This window comes from Chinchilla lanigera, unplaced genomic scaffold (assembly GCF_000276665.1).
Source record: "Chinchilla lanigera isolate Chin_1 unplaced genomic scaffold, ChiLan1.0 scaffold00021, whole genome shotgun sequence".
NCBI classification, from domain to species: domain Eukaryota; kingdom Metazoa; phylum Chordata; class Mammalia; order Rodentia; family Chinchillidae; genus Chinchilla; species Chinchilla lanigera.
This window is the reverse complement of record NW_004955422.1, coordinates 24,815,700-24,838,463: the sequence shown is the minus strand read 5'-3', so window position 1 is coordinate 24,838,463 and position 22,764 is coordinate 24,815,700. Positions and strand designations below refer to the sequence as shown.

Genomic DNA, 22,764 nt, shown 5'->3' with positions numbered 1-22,764 from the left:
CCCGAGAGCGCTGACTCATACTGCCTGTGAATGAAACCACACTTAGGTTGCTTTCGACTTTCCAAGTTGGGCTGGTAGGATGAATTTCTGGATTTCTGAAAATGTTTCCACATGACTGGATAAACACTCATCCCAAGTCTCACCTCTCTCCCCCGACCCTGGGAGGTGAGGCATCAATCTAATCCAAGCCCCATTTTACTGAAACAAAGTGAAAAAGAAGCAGGATTTCACAGCAAATCCACAGTCAACCCAAGACTAGCTCTTTATCAAGTTCCAAACAATCAGCTGGAGAAAATGTGTCCCCCCCTTTCAGCCCCTAGTACTGCAGACTGAATCTAGGGAGTGGCGAGCTACATCCCTACCTCTTTTAATTGTTTTTGTTTGTTTTATTCTATATACTGGGACAAGGTCTAACTAAATTGCCCAAGCTGACCTCAAAATGGCAATCATCCTGCCTCAGGCTCCCAAGTAGCTGGGATTACAAGTGTGCTATAACCAAATCTGGTTGAAATTGCTTTGACAAGGGCTGGAGTTATGCTACACAGTGGCTGTTACCCCAGGTTCATACGAGATTATTGAGGGGGTGCTAAAAAAAATAGATGCCCCAGGTGCCCCGCTCCCAAGATTCTGATCTAATTGGCCTGGGGTAGGTGTCAGGCATCTGGATTTAAAATAACTCCCCAGGTGATTCTAAAATGCAAATTGCACCAAGGAGAGCTGCTCCAGATAAGCTCCAGTCTGTGTTCCAGCCCAACCAGATCCTACAGACCTTTTTGGATGCAAATGAGGCAGGAAGGCAAAGATTGATACTTCAGGTGCTGCCAGGTGCCAAGAGCAGAGAGCCAGCTTGTGAGATGAGCTGGCCTGGGACATTTCAAAACAGGGAAGGGGAAAGATGGGGTGCTAGTCACAAAACAAATCCTTCAACAAAAGCTGGGGATACCGGGATGTAGCGCTGTGGGGGCGGGGCAGGGCTCCAGGTAGAACATCCGCCCTACTGATCTGGGCCTCCATCACAACCTGAGACCCACATCTGACAGATGCAAATTAAAACAACACTGAGATTCCATCTCACTCCACAAAGAATGGCTGTCATCAAGAAATCATGGGGCTGGGGATTTAGCTCAGCGGCAAAAGTGCCTGACTGGCAAGCTCAAGGTCCTGAGTTCGGTTCCCGGTACCAGAGAAAAACCAAAAAAAAAAAAAAAAAAAAAAAAACAACAAATCAACTAGTAGCAAATGCTGGAGGGACTATGGGGAAAAGGAACCCTTCTCCACTGTTGGTGGGAGTGTGGACTGGTGTGACCCCTGTGGCAATCAATGTGGAGACTCCTCAGAAAACTAGGACTAGAGGTTCCATTTGACCTAGATATTTCCCTGCTTGGTATCTTCCTGAAAGAATGAAAAACATCATTTCACAGCAATATATGCAGACTCATGTTTACAGCGGCATAGTTTGTAATAGCTAAATCTTGGAAACAGCCCAAATGTCCATCAACAGATGGCTGGATAAAGAAGACATGGTTTTTAACAAATATATAATGGAGTACTACTCTGCCATAAAGAAGGATAAGCTAGAGAGACATTTGTAGGTAAATGGATGCATCTTGAGACCATACTCTTAAGTGAAATAAATCAGACACACATGTGTAAATACTGCACTGTTTCTCTAGTGTGAGAAACTGAAAGTGTAAATAAGGACCAAAATGTGTAGTAGATATTGTGAAATAGGAAGAAAATGTTCAAATGGGAAGGGGAACTAGAGAGAGGGAGGGAGAAAAGAAGGGAACAGAAAAACCATGATGGGAAAAGAAGGAAAATATGGAAACACAGCTTTTATAAATAAGCAGGAGAAGGAGGGTGGAAGGGAGGGCAGGGGAGTGGAAAAAAACATGAAGTTATATCAAGTATAGGTACAAATTCCCTATAATGAATGTGATCGTTATGTACACCTAAAATGTACCAATAAACTTAATTAATTGAAAATAAAAAAAAAAATCTGAGACCCACACACTGGATCTCCAGGGATCCTTCTTCTCCCCGAAATCCCATTTTCTCATCTATAATACTGAGCCATGTGTTAGGTGACCAAAAACCCCTTAAGCTGTCTGATTTCCCGAAGGAAGTACAGTGACTCGGGCTAAGCCAGGGGTCTCCAAAGGCGCTGAGGAGCATCACACAGGAGCCAGTGAGATCAACGCACCGCACTCGAGAAGGACTGAGAGGTCATGAAGATGCCAACACGAAAAGTCTCCATGGCACCTGGTAAGGAGAAGTAACCTGCAAAACAAAACCTACAACACAAACAGACCCACCAACTGAGGGACGGACAAACAGAACGAGGTCCATCACACAACTGAAAACTGTTCAACCACACCTGGGCGTGGTGGCACGCGCCTGTAATCTCAGCACTCAGAAGGCTGAGGCAGGAGCATCACTGAATTCGAGGCCGGCCTGGGCTACAAAGTGAGCTCAAGGCCAGCCTGCACTGCACAATGAGATCCTGTTTCAAAAAGAAAAGAAAAGTGTTCAGCCATGAAAGGAACTTAGTACTGACACATGCTACAACGTGGCACGTAGAGAACACCGTGCAGAGGAACAAGGCTGGGCACGATCACATGTTCCATTTCCACCAAATGCCCAGATGAGGCAGGCCACCAGGCAAAGATCAGATGAATGAGAGCAAGAGCTGAGGAAGGATGGGGCAGGAAGGACTGTTAGTGGGTGAGAGGTTTATATTAGGACAGACAAAAATGTCCTGGAATGAGAGAGTGCTGCTAGTTGCACAATTGCTTGAAAACACTAAAAACTATGGCACTCTGCACTTTAAAAAGATAAACGTGGGCTGGGGGAGTGTAGCTCAGTGGTATCGCGTTTGCCGAGCATGTGTCAGGCCTGCCACTGTAAAATAACAAGGGAAAAAGACAAACTTCATAAACTTCATGGTATGTGAATTACATTGCAATAATAACTGCTACTAAAAACAAACCTGACAGCCATTTTCAATTTAAAAATTACATATCACTGTTACAGAAACACGCTCTTCCGGGTGAGGATTAGCACACGCATGGGGAGAAGGTGTGCTTAGAGCAGAGGCTGGCATTGTGAGGACACAGGGCACTTGCACTTTTCCCCTCTGTTTTGTTTATTTTTTTATTTTATTTTTTATTTTTGAGAGGGGGATGGGGAACACAGTCTTCCAGAGTTTTTCCTTTAAACATTTTTTAAAATGATATTCGTATGTGTGCATGGTACTGGGGATTGAACCTGGGGCCTTTGCACTGAGCTCCATCCCCAGTTCTTTTTGTTTGTTTGTTTTTGGGAGACAGGATCTCACCAAGCTGGCCAGGCTGGACTGGCACTGGGGATCCTCTTGCCTCAGCTTCCTAGAGTGCTGGAAATACGGTGTACACTACTGTACCTGACTGCAAAAATTTTAAAAATCAATTAAAACACAAGGATATATTTCACTGTAAAAAATGTACACTGAGCAGATAAAATCAAGGTGCCCCTTTCTGAAGCCTCTGGGATCCTAGCCTCCCTGAGGGCCCTCTCAGAAGCTCCTTTTAGACCTCTGGCTCTGTGTTTAAAACACTGAAATAGAGGGTGCTGTTGTGGACTTTCCTTCTTGTGCTTATTTGATTCTGTGATCTTTCATTTTATAATAAGCACTTAGGCCGAGGAAAACAAAACATCCAGTATTTAAAAAACAAAGTCTCCATCCATGTTATGTGATCCTGCACATTACAGAAAGTATATACAATATAACTAAATCTTTATTTAAAAAAAAAAAACAAAGAAACAAAAAAACCAGGAGTGTGCATTGTCTGAGCATAGAGAAAGACCCAGAAAGATAAAAAAGCAAACTGTTAATCATGGGTGAGGTGGAGAAGCAGAAGTACGGGAGGTGGTTAGGGATGGCTTTCTTATTTTATGTACGGTTTCTTAGTTCTGTCACTTTTGAGCAGATGCCATGTTCACACGTGACAAAGATTCAGAGCACAAGGAGGAACACAGGGAACCCAGCCCCAGCTCTCCTGCCCCCAGGCAGCCAATGTAACCAGAGCTGCTGCTAACTTTCCAGAAAAGTATGCCAGGCATGCATTTATATGCTTCTGTAATGAGACTTTTGCTTCTCTGAGTATATATTACTTACTCAATTTAAAAATTACATATACATGCACATTAAAATATGTTCATATGTAGGCAAAGAAAAACTTATTGGAAGTACAATTTGCCACTCAAATAGACATTCCCTCCAAATACTGGATTATAGGTGAGGTTTTTTTCCTTACAGCTTCTTGTACTTTCTAATCTTTCTCTGCTAAGCATGTACCACCCACTACCTGCTGGGGAAAAGCGAAAGTCATAACTTGCTTTTTAAATGTGTTTTCCCAAGGAGTCATTGAAAACACCGAGGCGTGAAAAGGTACGAGAGAGCCGAGTGGGTTGAACCTCACCACAAAGCGGTACGGCAGGAAAGGAGAGGCCCAGCAGCAGCTCTCAGGGCCCGGGTGCAGCCGGTCCGCCTTGGACTTCACCCTCCCCCATCCCGTCAAAGCCGCTTGGGCTGCCACATGGCTCCGTGGCTCTAGAGGGAAAACAAGGCAGGCTCAGAGAGCACAAAGACCTCCCTCCCCTCCACAGGGCAGCAGCTGGCCAGGGGGCTGGGGGCTATGCACCCCTCATGGGAGCCAGGGTCTGTTAGAACCCCTTTGTGGAGTTCTTGAGAGGCAGATGTTCTGGCCCTGGGCCCCTGGAGGGCAGGACAGGGGGAACGGAGCAGCAAGGCCCAGGGAAGGACCCAGCCAAGGGCACCCTCTTTGGCATGACAGGCAGCAGGGCCTTCCCCACCTGCGAGCAACTCACAAGGCCACCTTGGAGCAGCCAGGGTGGTGCCTCTAACCAACCCTGGTCTGACCACTCCTAGAGGAACCCTGAGCTCTCTTGTCCCCAAGAGCCTTCTGCTGCCTGAGAGCTATTCTGAGGGACTCTCTGTCCCTGCAGCACTTTCCATGCTGCCCTGACTCAGAGGCCAACCTTCCGAGGACCAAAGTGAGCCTGCTGCCAAAACACCCAAATTTTCACCAAATGGGGGACGGTGCAGAAAGGTCCCCTGAGCCGGGCGTGGTGGCGCAGCACTCCGAGGAGGCTGAGGCAGGAGGATCGTTGCAAGTTCAAGACCAGCCTGGCCTACAAAGTGAGCTCGAGGCCAGCCTGAACTGCATAGTGAGACCCTGTCTCAAAAGGATAAAAAAAAGAAAGGTCCAAGTCTGCAGTGTGCACAAAATTGATTCCAGGAGGGACGCAGTGTGGGAGTACACCTCAAAGACTTGAGGCTTTTTTCCTCGAGAATGGCTGAAACAGCCAGGCAGACAGGCTGTGTGGTTCCTGGTTAGGCAAACATTACTTAGGGAGGTGTAGCCAAAGAGCCCCAAATTAAATGTCACCACGAAAATGTGACAGTGCCAAATGCAGGCAACAGTTCACAACAGAGCTGCTCCTTCTGCAGCAAAAGGCAGCTCAACACAGCGCACTCTTCTCGAAAGGCAGCAGAAGTGTATTGATTTAACTAGGCTTCTCCAGATCCACAGCCAGCACGGTGGTTGTGATGGTAACAGTGATCTGTTCTGTTCTGTATTGAATAAGCCATTATTCTATACTGAGCACTTTACCTGCTTGTCTCATTTCATCCTCACAAACAAACACTTCTGAAAGTAACAATAAATATTCCCATCTTATAAATAAACAGAACACGGAGTGCTTGTATGATCTGCTCAAGGTTACAGCCACTTGCAAATAAGTGGCCAAGTCAGGATTCAAACTCGGGCCTGTGTGGTTGGGAGTCTGGGTTTGCCCTGTAGCACACTGACCAGGGTCAGACTGCAATGGAAGACAGAACTAGGATTCGAATCCCAGCAGTCAGGGGCACCATGGTCAACACTATTCCTATGTCATCGGGTGGGAAATCTGGATGAGAAACCTATGCCAGTCATTACAGTAAACTCTTAAAGGTTGTGAAAACACTCAAAGGTCCTAGAAAAGCCCCCTGGAGAGGCCACGGAAAGCAGAGGCATCACTGTAGGAGTCAAGGAGAGTTCAAGAAATGTAGAATCTTGAGTTGGAGTCCTATCTTTGCCTTTCCCCAGCCCCGCTAATATACGGCAATTCTACTCCTAGATATATGCCCAAGAGAACTGAAAACACACATTCATGGAAATCTGAATGTCAAAGTTCATGGCGCTGTTATTTACAATAGCCCCAAAGTGGAAACATTCCAGATGTCCATCAACTGATGACGAACAAGTATGATGTGCTCTATCCATACAATCGATTATTATTGAGCCATGAAAAAGAATGAGGCCCTGAAAGAGGGTTCCACATGGACAGCTAAACCCTGAAAGCTTTGTACTAAGTAAAAGAAGCCTGTCACCAGAGATTACATATTGCATGATTCCATTTGAATGAAATGTCCAGAACAGACAAATCCATAGAGAAGGAAAGTGGCTTAGTGGTTGCCAGGAGCTGGAGGAAGCAGGCACGGGAACGGATTCCTAACAGGTATGGGATTACTTTTGAGGCAAATGCAACATTTTGGAATCAGATCACAGTGATGCCTGCTCAACTTCACAAATATACTAAGAAGGGCTGGGGATTTAGCTCAGCAGCACAGTGCCTGCCTGGCAAGCATGAGGTACCAAGTTCCATTCCTGGTACCAAAAAAAAGCAGAACAAATATACTAAGAAAGGAAATCACTGAATGCACTTTAAATGGGGAGCTGCATAATCTGTGAATTAAATTACAATTTAAAAGCAGCCAAGAGTCTGGGAATATAGGTCCATGGTAGACCATTTGCCCAACATGTGTGAGTCCTTTGGGTTCAGTCCCCAGTAACACACACACTTTCACTCACAAACACATCAAGTAAAGATTAGAACCTACATGGTGGAGACGCCAGCTCCACATGTGTGGGAGCAGTGGAGGGTTAAAGCAGGAGGGGGCCCCTGCACAAGGCAGGGACAATTGCCCGGTACAGGTTAAGGCTCAGACACGGCAGCTACATAACAGATCACATCAGCACGGACCCTGGTTTTCTGCCTAAAATACCAGGATGGGGAATGAGACTGGACAGGAGAGGCTGGTGCTACGATTCTTGAGCAGCAGCCCAGCTGGGCCACAGTGCCACCACAGAGCTCCACAAGGGCACGCCGCCTCCCTTCCCCCTTGCCAAGAGCTGTCTCCATGGCAACCACACAGCTCAGGCCAGGGACTCCCGTTCCCCGTCTGGTGACAGCATCACCTCAGCAACCTGTCAGGAAAGCACAGGCAGATCTGGATGATAGGACTGCAGCTCCGGCAGAAGAACTGCTGAAAGACCCTTGTCTCCAAGGAAACCACGTCAGGAAGGAGAGGGAGGAGGAGAGGACAAACAGCAAATAAACACGGGGTCTAGTCGCCTGCATACAATTCCAGAACGGCCCGGGTACATCAGAAGGGTTAGAGCAGACATCTGAGGGAGTGAACCAGGGTTTCTTCAACATTTACTCAGCACCAGGCTCCACACAAGGCTCTTTACAGATAATATTTTAAATTCCAATGCCAAGTACATTTCCTTCCTTCCTTCTCATTTTCTTTTTCTTTTCTTCTTTTTCTTTCGAGACAAGGGTCTTATCATGTAGTCCAGACTGGCCTTGAACTTGCTTATGTAGCCCAGGCTGACCTCGAACTCATGCTGCTCCTGCTGCCTCAGCCTCCTGAGTGGTGGGATTACAGGTGTACACCACCACATCTAGCCTTCCTTCCTTTTTAGTACTGGGAAGTGAACCCAGGGCCTTCGCACTGAGCTACATCCCCTCCCAACCCCCTTTTATTTTAAGACAGGGTCTCACTAAGTCACAAAATTGCCCATCCTGAATTTGAACTTTCAATCCTCCTGCCTCAACCTCCCAGAGTGCTGGGATTACAGGCATGTACCACTATGCTCATCTTTTCTGTTTTTGATATGAAATTTATGTTGCCCAAGCTGGTATTGAGTTCTGGGCTCAAGGAATTCTTTTGTCTCAGCCTTCCCAGTAGCTGGGATTGGAGGCATATTGTGCCTGCCCTAAGTATATTTTTATTATTAAAAAAAACTCCTAACTTGGGCTGGGGGTGTACCTCCATGACTGAGCATGCCCGAAGACCCTAGGTTCAATTCCTAGCACCATAGAAAGTAAAAAACAGAAACAATGGAGTAAAAAGCAGAAGTCACCAGGTGTGGTGGTGCATGTCTGTAATCTCAGCACTCGAGAAGCTGAGGCAGGAGGATTACTGAGTACAAGGCCAGCTGAACTACATAGCAAGGTCCTATCTCCCGCTCCTCCCCCAAAAAAGTCATTCTCTCTTCTACTCCACCAATTTTAATTCCTCAGACCAGTAGGTCTTCCTCCAGATGTCTGTGCATTCACACACAGACATGCATGCTTCAAAACCACTCTGCGTGTACGGCTTTTCAAAATAACTAGCGTAAATGTGTACATTCTATAATAATAATATCAATAAACAACGAAGCTTGAAAAAAAAAAAAAACAAAATAACTAGCGTAATAATAACATAGTACATATAGTTCTGTAACTTCCTTCTCCTCTTAATACTTGGGTCTCTTTCTACATCAGAACATAAATATTTTCTTTTTTGACATGGTAAAGAAAATACAGTGCAACATAAAATTTTTTGTTGCAGCCATTTTTTCTTTTAGTAAGATATATATTACATGAAATTTACCATTTTTAACCTTTGTTGTTTTTAGTGCTGGAGATTGAACCCAGGGTCTTGTACATGCGAAGTACATACTCTACTACTGAGCAGCACCCCCAGATGTAAGCATTTTTAAGTATACAGCTTAGTGGCCGTAAGTACACTCACAATTTGCAGTCATAACCACTATCTGGCTCCAAAAACTTTTCCTAACTCCAAACTGAAAGGAAGTCTATCCTTATTAAACAATTCTTCACTCCCTCCTCCCCCCACAGCCCTGGCAGTCTCTATTTTATGTCTCTACAAATTTAACCACTCTCCTTACCTCCTATAGGTGGAATCACACAGCATTTGTCTCGCTTATTTCACTTAGCCTAACGTTTTCAAACCTTATCCTTACTTCATTCATTCTTCGGGGTGATGGGTAATCCACTCTACATAAATACCACACTCTGCTTATCTTTCATCTGCTGATGGACATTTGGGGTGCATCTATCTTTTGGCATTGTGAATAATGCTACTATAGATATGGGGGTACAACTGTCTCTTCAAGTCTCTGCTTTCAATTTGAGGGACATACCCAGAATTAGAACTCTGGGTTTAATTTTATGGTTAATTCTATGTTTAATTTTTTGAGGCACGGCCACACTACCTTATTCTTTTTAACATTTTCATAGTAGTCTATGATTATGCAAACTTATCTTTTTGTGTTCAGGAGACTGAATCTAGGGACTAAGTACATGCTCTAGTTGGGCAAGTACAGTCCCCAATAGTCAGAAGGCTGAGGCAGGAGGATCATGTGAGTCCTGGAGTTCAAGGCCACCTGATATCAAGACACTGGCAAAAACAAAATGAAACAAAAACTGAAAGCTTCATAAGCAAGCTCTGTACCACTGCGCTATACCCCAGCCTCTGATTACTCAACCTTAGGAAAGATCCAAACAACCTCCTAAGTTGGGTACTGTTATTATCCTGGCATCAGGAAAGAAGAACAACTTGGAGAGGAGAAGCAGCTTCAGGGTTGCAGCCGCTTCTGCACTAAGGAAAGGCTGTGTAAATTCAGGGAGTTGCTCCTCTCTGGGCCTCAGTTTTCCCACCTCTACCGGAGGAACAGGGCTGGGGATATAGCTCAGCAGGCACAAGTGCCTGCCTGGCAAGTGCAAGGCCCTGAGTTCAATTCCCAGTACCAAAAAGAAAAAAAACAAAAAAACCCAAAGAAATTATTATAAGAAAAAAAAAAGAGAAACAGGCTGAACTCTAAGAGACTTCCTGAAACTGTCTCCCAGGAAGAAGAGTTGAAGGGAGGGGAGCAGAACAGGAGAAAAAGAATTAAGATATATTATATACAAGTACCAAATTTCCTATGATGAATGTGATCAATATGTTTGACAAATATGTACTAATAAAAAAATAAAATAAAAATAAAACAGTCTCCCCTTTCTGTTGTTTTTGTTTGTTTGTTTTTTTTTGGTACTGGGAATCAAACTTGGGACCTTGTGTTTGTCAGGCAGGCGCTTGTGCCACTGAGCTATATCCCCAGCCCATGTCTCCCCTTTTCAAAGGGTGGCAGCAACAGGACAGTTTGCAGCAGGGCAGCAGGCTGGCATGTCACCCCAACACACCCAGCGGGAAGGGCAGTTGAGGGCCCACTCTGTGCTCGGAGCTGGGGCATCCTTGTCTTGGGCTGCTGCCGTATGTGCCCTCTGGGCAAACCCACCATGCTGACTGTGCCTCAGAAGAATGTACAAGTCTAAGATACCTCCTAAGCAGCCAATCAGCCAAGGCCGAGCTGTGCCTCCGGGGCCAGAGAACCCCCAGCCGTCGGGAATGCAGACCCTGGGCGCAGGAGGGTTCAGCCTGTAAGGGGCACGCTGGGTGTAAGGATAAGCCTCCCTCTCTCAGGAGCAGATGGAGATGAACTAGCGAGTGCGGTGCCCAGCACACAGTAGGAGGAGAGGGCGTGCCAGGAGGAGGGTCGGGTATGAGTGAGGATGGTGCCTGGGGTCACATTCAGGAAGCATCTGGTACCCAGAAACATGCCGGAGGCCCAGGCCCAGCACTCATCTCCCAGCCAGTGTCAGTGCCTGGCAGCTCCTAGGGCTTCTCCACACTGTCCTACTTGGCTTTCACGATGACCATTCACGGGTTAGGAACCTGAGGCACAGAGGGAAGAGCCCCCTGTGCTGGGCATTGTCGCACTGCTCTCAGCAAATCCTCCAGAGGCTGAGGTTCTCTGATGGGCGACTCTCTCATTTTGCTCCTCAAGGACAGGACTAGGTGCATCTGGTTCACTGCTGGGTCCTTACTGTCCAGCACGGGGTACACAGTAGGTGCTCAGGAAGTGTGTGCTGGAAGAAGGAAGGGAGGAAGAGCCCGCAGGCAGACACGCACTCACCTCTCTCGGCCGTTCTAGCTCCGTCTGCAGCACCTGCTTGGCCAGCTCGGTCTCGATGAGCCGCTGCCGAAGCTCCTCGTTTTCCTCCTCCAGCCGCGCCCGCTTCTTCTCCACCACCTCGAGCTCCTTGTGCAGCCGCATGGAGATGTCCTTGGAGACCTGGGCCGGGGTTGGGGGGAGGAGGGTGTGAGCAGGCTATCGGGGAGCCAGCTCAGGTGACAGCCCCACACGGCAAGTCCCACTGACTGTAAGTCCCACTGACTGTCCCTGCAGAGGAACCGGATGCAGGCAGGCTCCCAGCTCACCACCCCCACTTAGCAGATGAGGAAACTGAGGCACAGTGGGATCCCAAAACTCACCAAGGGTCATGCATCCAGGAGGCGGCATACCTAAAACCCAAACCTAGCACTGCATGCTCCCCAAAGCTATAACGGTCCTGTCTGTTCTTAGGAACAGCTGTTCGTTTGCTTGGGGCTTTGAATGCTTCCCAGGACCTGGCCCAGCCACCTCCGGGCCCACCCTCACAAGGGCCTATCGTGGGGCCAGAGCTCATCTTCAGGGAGGGTGTGAGCTGAGGAAGCCCAGACAGAGCAAGATGGGCAGCACGTGATCCTGGGCAAGTGATTTCTCAGCTCCCGGCCTCCAGTGCCCTCAGCTGTAGAATGGGTACAGCAGTAACAGGACCAACACGAGAGTCAAATCAGCGGGTGCACATGACGCCTCGGCTTGGTGCCGCCACAGCGAGTGCCAGGAGAGCAGAGGCTGCTGCTCTGACAGCTGATGTCCAGAGAGGGGCATGACTTTCTGGAGGTCACAGTGACCCTGAGGCCTGTTTCCAACTGTCTGGGATGTAGAACACGCCCGAAATGACAAAAGCTGGGCAGGAGTCCAAGTCGTCCCCACTGAGGGAGCTCACAGAGCTGCGGTCCCAGTCCTAGCTCCAGGCCTCTGCAGCAAAAGCACCCCAATTCCAGAAAGATGCCCTCTTTCCTGTCCCCTGCTGTCTGGGTGTGATAGGCCAGGGAGGGAGGGGATCAAGGGGGACACGAAAGGCTCCTGTGAGTTGTAGAACTGCAACCAGTCTTCACTGCTAGCCAGGCTGGGTGCTGCCACTCATTAGATACCTACTGCGTGCCTGACTTGCTCATCTCCACGCTAACCCTGTCCCGTTCTACTGACAGGGCACCTGAGGGTCTGGGGAGAAGTGACTTGTTCATCAGGGGCACACACAGCGAGTGAGGGCTGAGTGCTTAGGAGTCTGGCTGAGGAGGCAGCACAACGGGCTCCTCCAGGGACATGAAGGCTTGGGCAACAGGACCCATGTGTGGGGCACACAGCCCAGCACCCTACGCCTGCCAGTATCGGAAATGACCGTGGGACCTCCTCCGTGCCAGAAGGGAAGAGGGCCCTCCACGGCTCTGCCCTCTGCCTGGGCCCAAACCCAGCACAGCACAGACCGCTTGGCAGTGTGCGAGACAGGCCAGGAAAAATAACAGCCAGAAAGGAAACCGGCCACTGCCCCCACCAGCCCCCTACTGCCCAGGGCCCTGAAGATCACCTTGTGCTTCTGGCCCACGAGCTCCTCCACCGCATCTCTGGGTCACCAAACCTTCCTCACCCATAAAGTGGGGGAAGCGATCCCTCAGTGTCAGAATAGGACTTTGCAAGGGGAAAACTAGATTCAAGGCTGCATGCAGTAATGACAGGCTGTGTGACCCAGGACAAAGGTTTAACATCTGAAGTCAGTCTGGGCAGTGGCAAAAGGAGCCGGATAGAGTATACTCATGAGGGCTGCTGTGAGGATAATGCTTGGGTGGGTAGCTGGAACTTGAATGCACTCCAGAAATACAAGAGTGTTTTTGTTTTATTTTTTAACAATTAATGCTAGCTATTCAATGAACTACAAAAGTTGAGTTTATTCCAGTTTCATGAACTTGGCTGACCCATTTTTTATTATGTGAAACACTTAAGAACTATGCAGAGTTGCTTAAAGGCCACAAGTTCAAGGTGGCATGAATACAAGGATTTTTAATGCACTGTCAAGATTACTGCTTTGGCTGGGTGCAGTGGTGGATGCCTGTAATCCCAACTACTCAAGAGGCTGAGGCAGGAGGATCATGCGCTCAAGGCCAGGTTTGGGCAACGCAGTAAGATCCCACCTTAAAAAAATTACTAATTCATCCTGCGAAACTATTTTGTAGATAATAATATGTAAAACGATAACCATTGATAATTTCCTACCATTTTGTCTGTAATTTGCTAAGTCCCCCCTATTATTATGTTATCCTTCTTTTATTCTTTAAAAAAAAAAAAATTACTAATTCAGCTGTGTGTGTTCATTTTATCCACCTTACCCCAACTCTAGGACTTCTGCTGGACATGTTCACCCCTACGCTTCCAGCTATAATGCCCAGCTCAGGGCCATTAGGTCTCCCAGGAAGCCTCTGTCTTGATCACCATGTCATTCACTCATTCATCTTGGCTCCAGGGGCAGGAATGATGGGGTGGAGGTCAAGGCTCCAAAGCACGCATGGAGACACCCATTCATATCTGTGTTCCAGTAAGTGCACACTGCATGAACAAACAAATCCCAGGCTCCAACAGATGAAAAGTGAGGGAGAAGGAACGAGTGACTGAATATAGAAGGGGAGCAGCACCTGCCCTCCCACTGTCCTCTCCCAAACCTGCTCTTCCTGCCCGGGGTCTGCGCCCCGCTCCACCACTATCTCCACTTGGAGAGGCACCAGGCCCCCAGCGGAAATAATGATCCAAGTAAATTCCTGGGTCTTCTTCCTTTGTGCCCCTTTTCATAGAATTGTGTCACCATGGGCTCCACATCCCCAGGGCTATGAAGTCAAGAAAGGCTGCCCAGGCAGCTCGCAGAATTCCAAGTGGACAACAGAGCCCACGGTACGGAGCCCTACAATGTCGTGTCCCCCGGGGAGGCCGAGGCGAGCAAAGAGCACACTGCTGCCAAGCTGGGGAGCACGAGGCGGCAGCCTGGGCTCGTTCCTTCCCCTCCCCAGTCCTCAGTGGCCCTGGATCCTGAACCTTCGCAGGTGATTTACAGAACTGGCTAGCATTTCCCCATGTGCTTATCACACACTCTTCATCCTCCCCCACCACCCCAAGCGCTTTGATTACTATCTCCATTCTGAGGCTCGGAAAGGAAAGGTCATTTGCCCAAGGTCACACAGTTAGGAAGCTACCGAACCAACATTTAAAATCATCTCTGAAGTCTTGCCCTCAACCTGAACCTGCTCTAGGAACAAAGCTTGAAGACGTATCAAATTACTATAAAAATTCTAATAAGCCCTGACAGTGGGCTTACTATGTCAGGTGCTTGCAGGGCCCCACAACTTTGTCTCATTGGATCCTCTCAGCTACCCCCAAAGTAGCAGGACTGAGGTACCAAGGGAGGGCAGGCAGCTGCAGCTTCCGGAAATCAGGGCAAATCCCCAAAGCACAAACAAATGCGCTCAACCATGAGGTCACTGTTTACAGTGCCCGGTCCAGCTCCTGCCAAACACTAGCAACAGCCTCCGGTCCCCAGCTGCCCAGCACGCTGGCTCCTGGTGCTCAGGCTTCAGGATGTACCCCCACTCGGATCCACAGCACTCTGGGCTGTGTCACTGCATTCTCCCATCAACCCCAGGAAGGTGGGAGTGTCACCCCATTGCATAGATGAGGAAACACTGAGCTGCGAAGAAGAGGCGGGCAGCCTGCACAGGTCACCCAGGAATTCACCCCAAAGCTGGAACATTTTCCCCAGCAACACTGGTGTCTTAGGATGGGAACATGTTACTGATACCGGACCTCCCCAACCTAGGCCATCAAATCCTTGCAGGCAACGCCAGGGAAGTCAGCATTCTGAGGACTAAAAGGCCCTAGGACACCCTGATACTGGGAGAAGGGTGGTGGCCAGAGGTGGCCAGTTCAGGGGGAGGCTGGAGGATGAGCTCAGCGCTGCAGCTGCAGGGTGGGCAGAGGGAGGCGGGGAGGGCGCAAGGCTGATGCTGATTGGCTAGTTCAAATCTCAACAGAAGGGGCCGCCCCTTCGCCCGACTCCTGAGAACCACCCCCCTTACACACACACACACACCCCTCACCAGCTGCTCTCACCCCACCCCCCAGGCAGGCTGGGCCGGCCCCAGCCAGGGCCCCAGGCTGTCTGTCCTCCACCATCCTTCTCTATCTCTCTTCAGTCTGATTTTTTGTGACCTCCTCAGTCACCCAGGCCCAAAAGGAGATTTCCACGCTTTGTCTGAGCTTCTCCAGGTCAATCGTAGCCCCACCAACACACACTTTCCTCTACTACCCAACTCTTCCTGCCCCTCCCACCCCTGTGCTTGGATCTTTTTAAATTTTATTTTATTTTTTTTGACACAGCATCTCTGCTGCCCGGGCTGGCCTTGAACCCCTGGGCTCAAGCGATTCTCCATAGCCACAGAGCCCAGCAGTGCTTGGAATGCGAGCACTGGTGCAGCCCGTTGTCCTGGGAGCTGCCCCCTCAGAGAGAGGTGCTGTTTGGCCTTGGAGACTTGCCCTTTCCGCGCTCAGTTTCCTCCTGTGTGACTCCCCAGTGCACCATCAGGACAATGAAGGATGCAACTTCCCTTGGCTCTGCCCCCTCTGGAATTAGCTCTCACGGTCCCTAACTAATATATTCCACTTTGGGGCCTTGAATTTGCCCGTGCTTTCTAGCATGAGATGTGGGGAGGTCGGGGGCAGTGCTCTGAGTCTGTGTGTGTGCAGCAAGGGAAAGTCTCCAACCTGATCCAACTGCAAGCCTTCAGTCCTCTCGCTAGCATGGTAAGAAACTGCCACAGAATTGCGTTAGAACATACGGAGTCCAATACCAGGTACACGGCTGATACCCAATAAACACAGCTGCTATTAGCAGGCTTCACATTATGATATCTCTTTCAAGTGCCCCTGGCAAAAGGCCTGGTGGTTCATCAGGGATTCCCACTTTGCAGATGGGCAAACTGAGGTACTCCACACAGGAGTGAGCCAGAGGCCTGACCTGAACCCCAATAAGGCTCATGGCCCCAGCCCCAACAAGGGCACCCGTGAAGCCTGAGGGAGGCCCAAGGGCTCACCTTGACATCCTGCTCCAGACCACGGATGAGCTCCCCGTCCACCTGGCCAGTCTGGGCAGCGCGGAGGCTGCGGCGCTCGGCTTTGCGAAGCCGGTACTGCAGAATTCGGCAGGTCTTGCTGGCCTGGTCCAGCTGCTGCCGCAGCTCCTGCAGCTGGTACACATCCTCCTCCATGTAGACATCCCGCATCTCTAGCATCTCAGCCCGAAGCTCCTCAATCTCATCCTGTGGGGAAGAAAGAGTGGTCAGATTGCTGGGCCCCATGGCAGAGGCCAGGGGGCCTGAGCACCCGCCACACCCAGTGCTGAACCAGCACAGAGTGGCCTGGGTGTGGATGGCTGAGGACATCTACATCCACTTCCACAACTGTGACTGTCACCTTACACTGCAAATGGGACTTTGCAGATATCACTGAGTTAAGGGCCTTGCTAGAAGATAACGTGGGTTGATAAAAAAAGTGTATAAATGCTTAAAATGTATTTTTACTGTGAAAGACACACTGCTCTTAATCCCTTTTACTCAAACACACTCAACCCATCACTCTTGCCACTTTCTGAAATAGTTATGGAAATCCTCTTTCATGAGTATCTTTATGAGTTATAATTAAAAAACCATAGCAAATGCGGGGGCTGGGGATTTAGCTCAGCGGCACAGCGCCTGCCTGGCAATCACAAGGTCGTGAGTTCGATTCCCGGTACCGGAAAAAAAAGCAACAACAACAACAACAAAAAAACCAGAGAATGCTACTGCTTTGTCCCATCCAATGGAAAGGCAAGCCTGTAAAAACATTATGTTGTATGCTCATCCACTTCATTTACTGGATCTGGTGCATGTGACCTCTGGCTCTTCCCCAAAGTCAAAATGAGAAGTAAATGTTTTAAATGGATTCAGGACATAAAGGCAGCCATGACAACACAACTAAAGACACTCAGAAAGCCGGGCATGGTGGTGCACGCCTGTAATCCCAGCACTAGGAAGGCTGAGGCAGGAGGATCATTGCGAGTCTGAGACCTGCCTGGGCTACAAAGTGAGCTCAAGGCCAGCCTGAGCTGCAAAGCGAGACCCTATCACAGAAAGACAAAAAAATAAAAAATAAAAAAATGTAAAGACACTCAGGAAAGAGAACTTCCAGAAGTGCTTCAGAAAATGGCAAGAACAATGGGATAAATGTGTCTGAAGCAAGGGCAAATATTTTAAGGGGAGTTAATGGCAACATGCTCTTTACTATAATAGATTTTTAAAAATTTAAACACACCATGTTTTTCCATGTTGGAGTATGTGGGTGGGCCCAATGTAGTCAAAAGGATCCTTGTAAGAGAGAGGCAAGTGAGAGAAGGCCCCATGAGGGTGGAAGCAGAGGTTAGAGTGAAATGCTTCGCAGATGGAGGAAGGGCCGCGAGGGAAGGACTCCTCGGAGGCTGCCTCCAGAAGCGGAAAAGGCCAGGGAGAGCATCTTCCCTCAGAGCCTTCATAAGGAATGTAGTTGCCAGCCCCTTGATTCTCAGATCTCTAACGTCCAGAATTGGAAGGTAACCTGTAGGGAGGCCACTGTTAATCAATGGTTTAGATCTGAAATGCTGCCCAAAGGCCATGAACTAAAGATTTGGTCACCTTCCTATGGTACTACTGGAAGCTGGTAGAACCTTTAAGAGTGTGGGGCCCAGTGGAAGTCAGGTCACTGGAGGGTGTGCCCTCTGAGGGGAGGCTGGAACCCTGGCCTCTCTCTTCTCTTCCTAACCATCATGAGGTGAGCAGCCTCCTCCGCCACGATATCCTGCTTTGCCACAGGCTCCAAGTGATAGATCCAAGCAATGGATCAAATCTGTGAACTAAAGTAAATCTTTCCTCCTTTTAACTTTATTACCTCAGGTACTCTGTCACAGTGATGAATAGCTGACTGACAGTTATTTATTTATAAATTTGTGATTTGTTGTAGCAGCAGTAGGAAACAAATGCATACTCTACAACCATGAGTGCTGACTATGTACTAGGTCCTGTGCTAAGCACAGGGACAAGAAAGGATAGTTAGTGTCCAGCCCTTCTAAGTCTTCTGCCCCAAGATTCACTGGGAAGACACACAATAAATAAAATAATAAAAATTAAAAATCCAGATACTGTTAAACACCATGGAGGCAGAAATAAAATTAAAGACAGAGCAGTATGGGTAACACGACCGAGTGACAGGAGAAGTACTATGTTAGAGGACACGGCTCAGAGCCCACCTCCAAAGAGGGAACATGTAAGCAGAGGCACAAGGAAACAGCCGTGCAGAGAAAGCCAGGAAGGGGTTATTCTAGGCAAAGAGAACAGTGTGCACAACGGCTCAGAGGCAGGAAAGAGCTCCGTGTGTTGAGATACAGCAATGACACTGAGGCAGCTACGGGGTAATGTGAGGAAACCCGGCGGGACTTGCCACAGAGGCTTGAAGGGCGGAGTAGTCTGGGTTTGGGTTTTCGGCGTATGGCAGGGTGACCTCACTTCCTCTGCCACCAGCTCCCTGCTACTCCTTACTTCTCCTTTGTAGTGATTCACACATCTGCAATTGTTTGTCTCCCGGGACTGTGAAAGGCTGGACGGCCTCTCCACCTGCCCGGTGCCCCACAACCTGCACACAGCTTAGCAGCCCGCAGGCTCCCAACCAAGATTAACTGAACAAATGAATGAATGCTAGTTAGGTGAAAGACAAAAAGAGAGAAGAACCGAGGTGAAATGATCATCAGGCACTCCATGACAAGGAGGAGAAGAAATGTATGGTTATTATCTCCTAACGGGTCAAAACCGAGACACCAGAGAGAAGCATAATGCCTAGCCCAGTGTGGCTCACTGGCTTAAATAGGACTGTACATTAAAAATAGAAACTGTCTTATTAAGGGATGAGGACTCGCCAGAGAAAGCACCCAAGACTGGCACTGACAGAACCAGGGCATAGGGTGGGTGGTCCCAAACCAGACAGACTGCTCTGGAGAGGTCTAGAAAGCTAGAGGCCCCAACTGGTGGAGTCCCTTTCCCCAAAGAAAACAGGTGCCAGGTGTGATGGCTCATAAGTGTAACCCTAGCACTCTGGAGGCTGAGGCAGGAGGATAGCAAGGTTGAGGGTGATCTAGACTACATGTGGCCTTGTCTCAAACTCACAACAAAAGACAACCAAACCAAACCAAACCAAACCAAAACACAGGCCTCAGATTCCTTGCTCCTCATGCTTCCCCCACAAGGCAGGGATGTCCCCCACCCACTCCTGGTTGTCCTCACATCTCTTGCCCCAGCCTTAGTGGGCTGGAGGTGGGGGAGAAAACAAGAGTCAGGAGCCACCTTCACGCTTGTCCCCAGGATAAGGGCAGGTGTGCTTCCAGGGAGCCAGCTTGGAGGTACCCTTGGGAAGAGCAAAGGCAAGGCCTGGGGTGTAATAAGGGGGCAGGGTTCAGCGGTAGCCTGTAAGCCACTTCTTGGCAGCATGAAATCTGACTGAGCTCTGCACACTCATCTCCTGGGACCATTTCTCAGACAGATCTGCACCCAGGAGAGGAAGACGGAGGTGACAACTGCTTCCCTCAACCCCATGGACGCTGTCTCACTCCACTGTCAACAGAAGGGCTTAGTCCCTACTGGCCACCACTGGCTCTCTCCTGGGGGTGCACTCAGCAGTACCCCCAAGGTGGATGATTCTGCCTGTCAGCAGCAGAGGAAGAGGCACTGCACCAAGATCTCCCCGCACCATCCCCAAACACACAGATTCCCACCCCACACCTGGATGACCAGAAGTGGAAAAGGCAGGGGCACCATCACCACACATCAGCTGGACGAATGAGGAAGTGAGGGGCCGGGGCCAGGCCAGCTGCTGCAGCAAGGCAGCACGAAGGAAGCGGCACCCAGGAAGGACCAGCAGATGGCTATTTAGCCAACCTGGGGCCTGCAGCCCGCATTCAAATCCCAGCCAAGCCACTGACTGCTGCCTCCCTGCTTCCTCCTTCAGGCAGACTGACGGGGTCTGCTTAGGGGGAAGATGTGGTCGTCCAGTGGCCCTCAAGCTCAGAATGAGCCAAGGGGAAATGCAAGTAACACACAAGTCATGACGCTGGGCTATATTAACACCTCGCCCCTGGCTTCAACCACCAGTAGTACCTATACGACCATGATATCAGGCAGCTTGTACCGCCCAAGAGGACTTCCCTATGCCATCCAGAGGGACATACAAATTACGGCCTCACTGTGGATGTGCTAACAGATGTATGACATTTAGATTATGGAAGGTGACCTCTCTCATGTAGGATCCCATCCAGAGTACTGGAGTGATTTTGGGGAACTGGGTATTTCAGTAAATGACTTTCCCCTCCCCTCCCCTCCTCTCTTCTCTTTTCTTTTTTGTGTATGGTGCTGGCGATTGAACCCAGGGCCTCATGCATGCTAGGCAAGTGCTCTCCCACTGAGCTACATCACCAGCCCAGTAACTGATTTTTCTATTTATGAAAGTAAAACATGATCATAGAGACGGTTTAAAAAAAAACCAGAAAACACAAATCACACATAATTCCTGCATCTGGTCCTAAATCATAGTGGCTCTCAAAGTGTGGACCCTGAAGTAGCATCAGCATCACTGGGGAATTTACTAGAAATTCTCAGGCCCCAATGCAGTCCTACTGAATCAGAAACTCCAAGGGACTTCCCTTTTTTTCCCTAAAAGGGCAGAAGTCCCATCTCTCAGCACAAGTCCCCCACCCGGGGCCCGACACAGGCAGGGTCTCAACAAGCAGCTACTGAAGCAGTGAATGAACCAATGGTCTCTGCACATGAGCAGCTGTCTCCCTAAAGCCTGCCCTTCCTTCACCACAGTCCATTTCTGACAAACAGGCTGCTGCAGCCACGCCAGTCTTTCCCAGTGCTGGGGGTGCAGACCTCTGGGGAGGGCGGCCTGTCCCAGCTGCAGACAGAATGCGGGCCAGTCCCTCCTGGCACAGGCCCACATGAGGGGACAAGTTGACAAAAGCGAGCTTGTGGCCTGCACGGGTGTCTGCTGGGATGTGGGCAGCAGAAGCTGGTGACTGCAGGCCTGAGGTGGGGGCTGGGGGGTGGGCACTGCCGGCTTGAGGTGCCAGGCATGGGGAGCGTCCCGAGGGTGGGACTCTGTTCTTCAGCAGAGGCTCCAAGTCCACACTCAGCCCAGGAATCCTCTGCAGGCCTCATTCTATGGTCAGGCTTCACTCCAGGGAAGCTGTTGGGTGACAGATCCAACTGAGGGAGCTGGGGGTTCTGCTGGGGGATGGGGGAGCACGGGTTCCCCAGGCCCTTTACGGGCAAGCCCAGAAGTGAAGAGGGGGCCAAGCTCCGCTGATTCTGTGGGACAAGTGGCTACAAAAGCAAGGTTGTTGGAGTCTCCCCAAACAAGGGGGGGAACCCCAAATCTCACGCTCCACCAAGGACAAAAAGGTCATATTGCCTGACAGTACCGACCTCAGAGCCTGGGGGCCCAAGGCCACCCTAAAGAAACTGGGGAAGAGGCAGAGCAGGCGCAGCCCACAAGCCCTTCCACGCTCTGCCCTGCCTTCAAGTAGCGCTCTCTTTCCCACCGCTGCCCCTGCAGGGCGCCAGGATTCTCCAAGCCAAAGTGCAATGGGGGCAGATGGGAAGATGGGGGCAGGGAAGGGTGCCTATCTGCCGCAGGGGCCAGTCGGGGCTTCCCTTTCTCCAGCTTTGCTTTACTCAGATCAACAGTCAGTACCTGTTCATTGATTGCAGGACATTAGAAACGAGCAGGTAGTTTTTTTTTTTGTTTTTGTTTTTTTTTAAATGGAAACAAATCTTTATTAAGTAACTTTTAAATCAGAAAAGTAAAACTCCTATAATTCTAGTAATTCTATTATGTATTTTAGAGCAAAGTGCTTTGGCCGTCTTAAGTTAAAGGCCCTTTATCATAAAATAAATGGTTTTAAACTTTACTCAAATTGAATTTACAATCCCAATGACTTCCCTACGTATACATAACAAAAGGGTGTAGTAAAATTAGCAAACATTAAACTAGATTAATGACTTATGCTTGTGTTTTGGTTTTATTTATGTTTTGGGTTTTAGTTTGTGTTTTTTGTTTTTGTCTTGTTTTGTTTTTGGTACCTGGACTAAAACTCAGGGCCTCATGCTTGCCAAGCAGGTGTTGTGTGCTGAGCTACATCCCTGGCCCCAGTTTGTGGTTTTTAAAAATAGTACACATCTAATATATGTCGATTCCTTGAAAAGTAGGTCTCTATCTCCCCACTTGGTCCTTCCCCTGTCCCCAGCACCCAAATCCACAGTGCCTAAAAACCTGGTCATCCCCAGCCCAGGTGCATACGTGCATTATTTTCCTCTTACCAGCCCTTTAAGGCAGGCACTGAAAATATTCTGATTTTCAGAGGAGGAAACTGAGTTTCCCAGAGCTGCTCTAGCAAAAGAGAAGTGGAGCTGGATTCCACAGCAGATGAGCAGCTTTGGGCCAGGGCCGCGTACTGTCTGCTCTCCAGGTTTACTCAGGCTCATCCCTGCACTAGAATGGCCTTTACCAG

General features: G+C 49.1%; 1 protein-coding gene across 2 annotated transcripts in view; it reads right to left on the bottom strand.

Annotated features, from left to right (window-relative positions):
* Soga1 (suppressor of glucose, autophagy associated 1) overlaps nucleotides 1-22,764 on the bottom strand; it is a gene marked incomplete at its 5' end in the record, with an annotated part of 62,312 nt that overhangs the window by 26,964 nt on the left and 12,584 nt on the right. For both annotated transcript variants that reach the window (XM_005384729.2, XM_005384730.2), the window contains 2 exon segments: nucleotides 11,133-11,291; nucleotides 16,235-16,459. In XM_005384729.2, coding sequence (XP_005384786.1) covers nucleotides 11,133-11,291; nucleotides 16,235-16,459 — 384 coding nt within the window.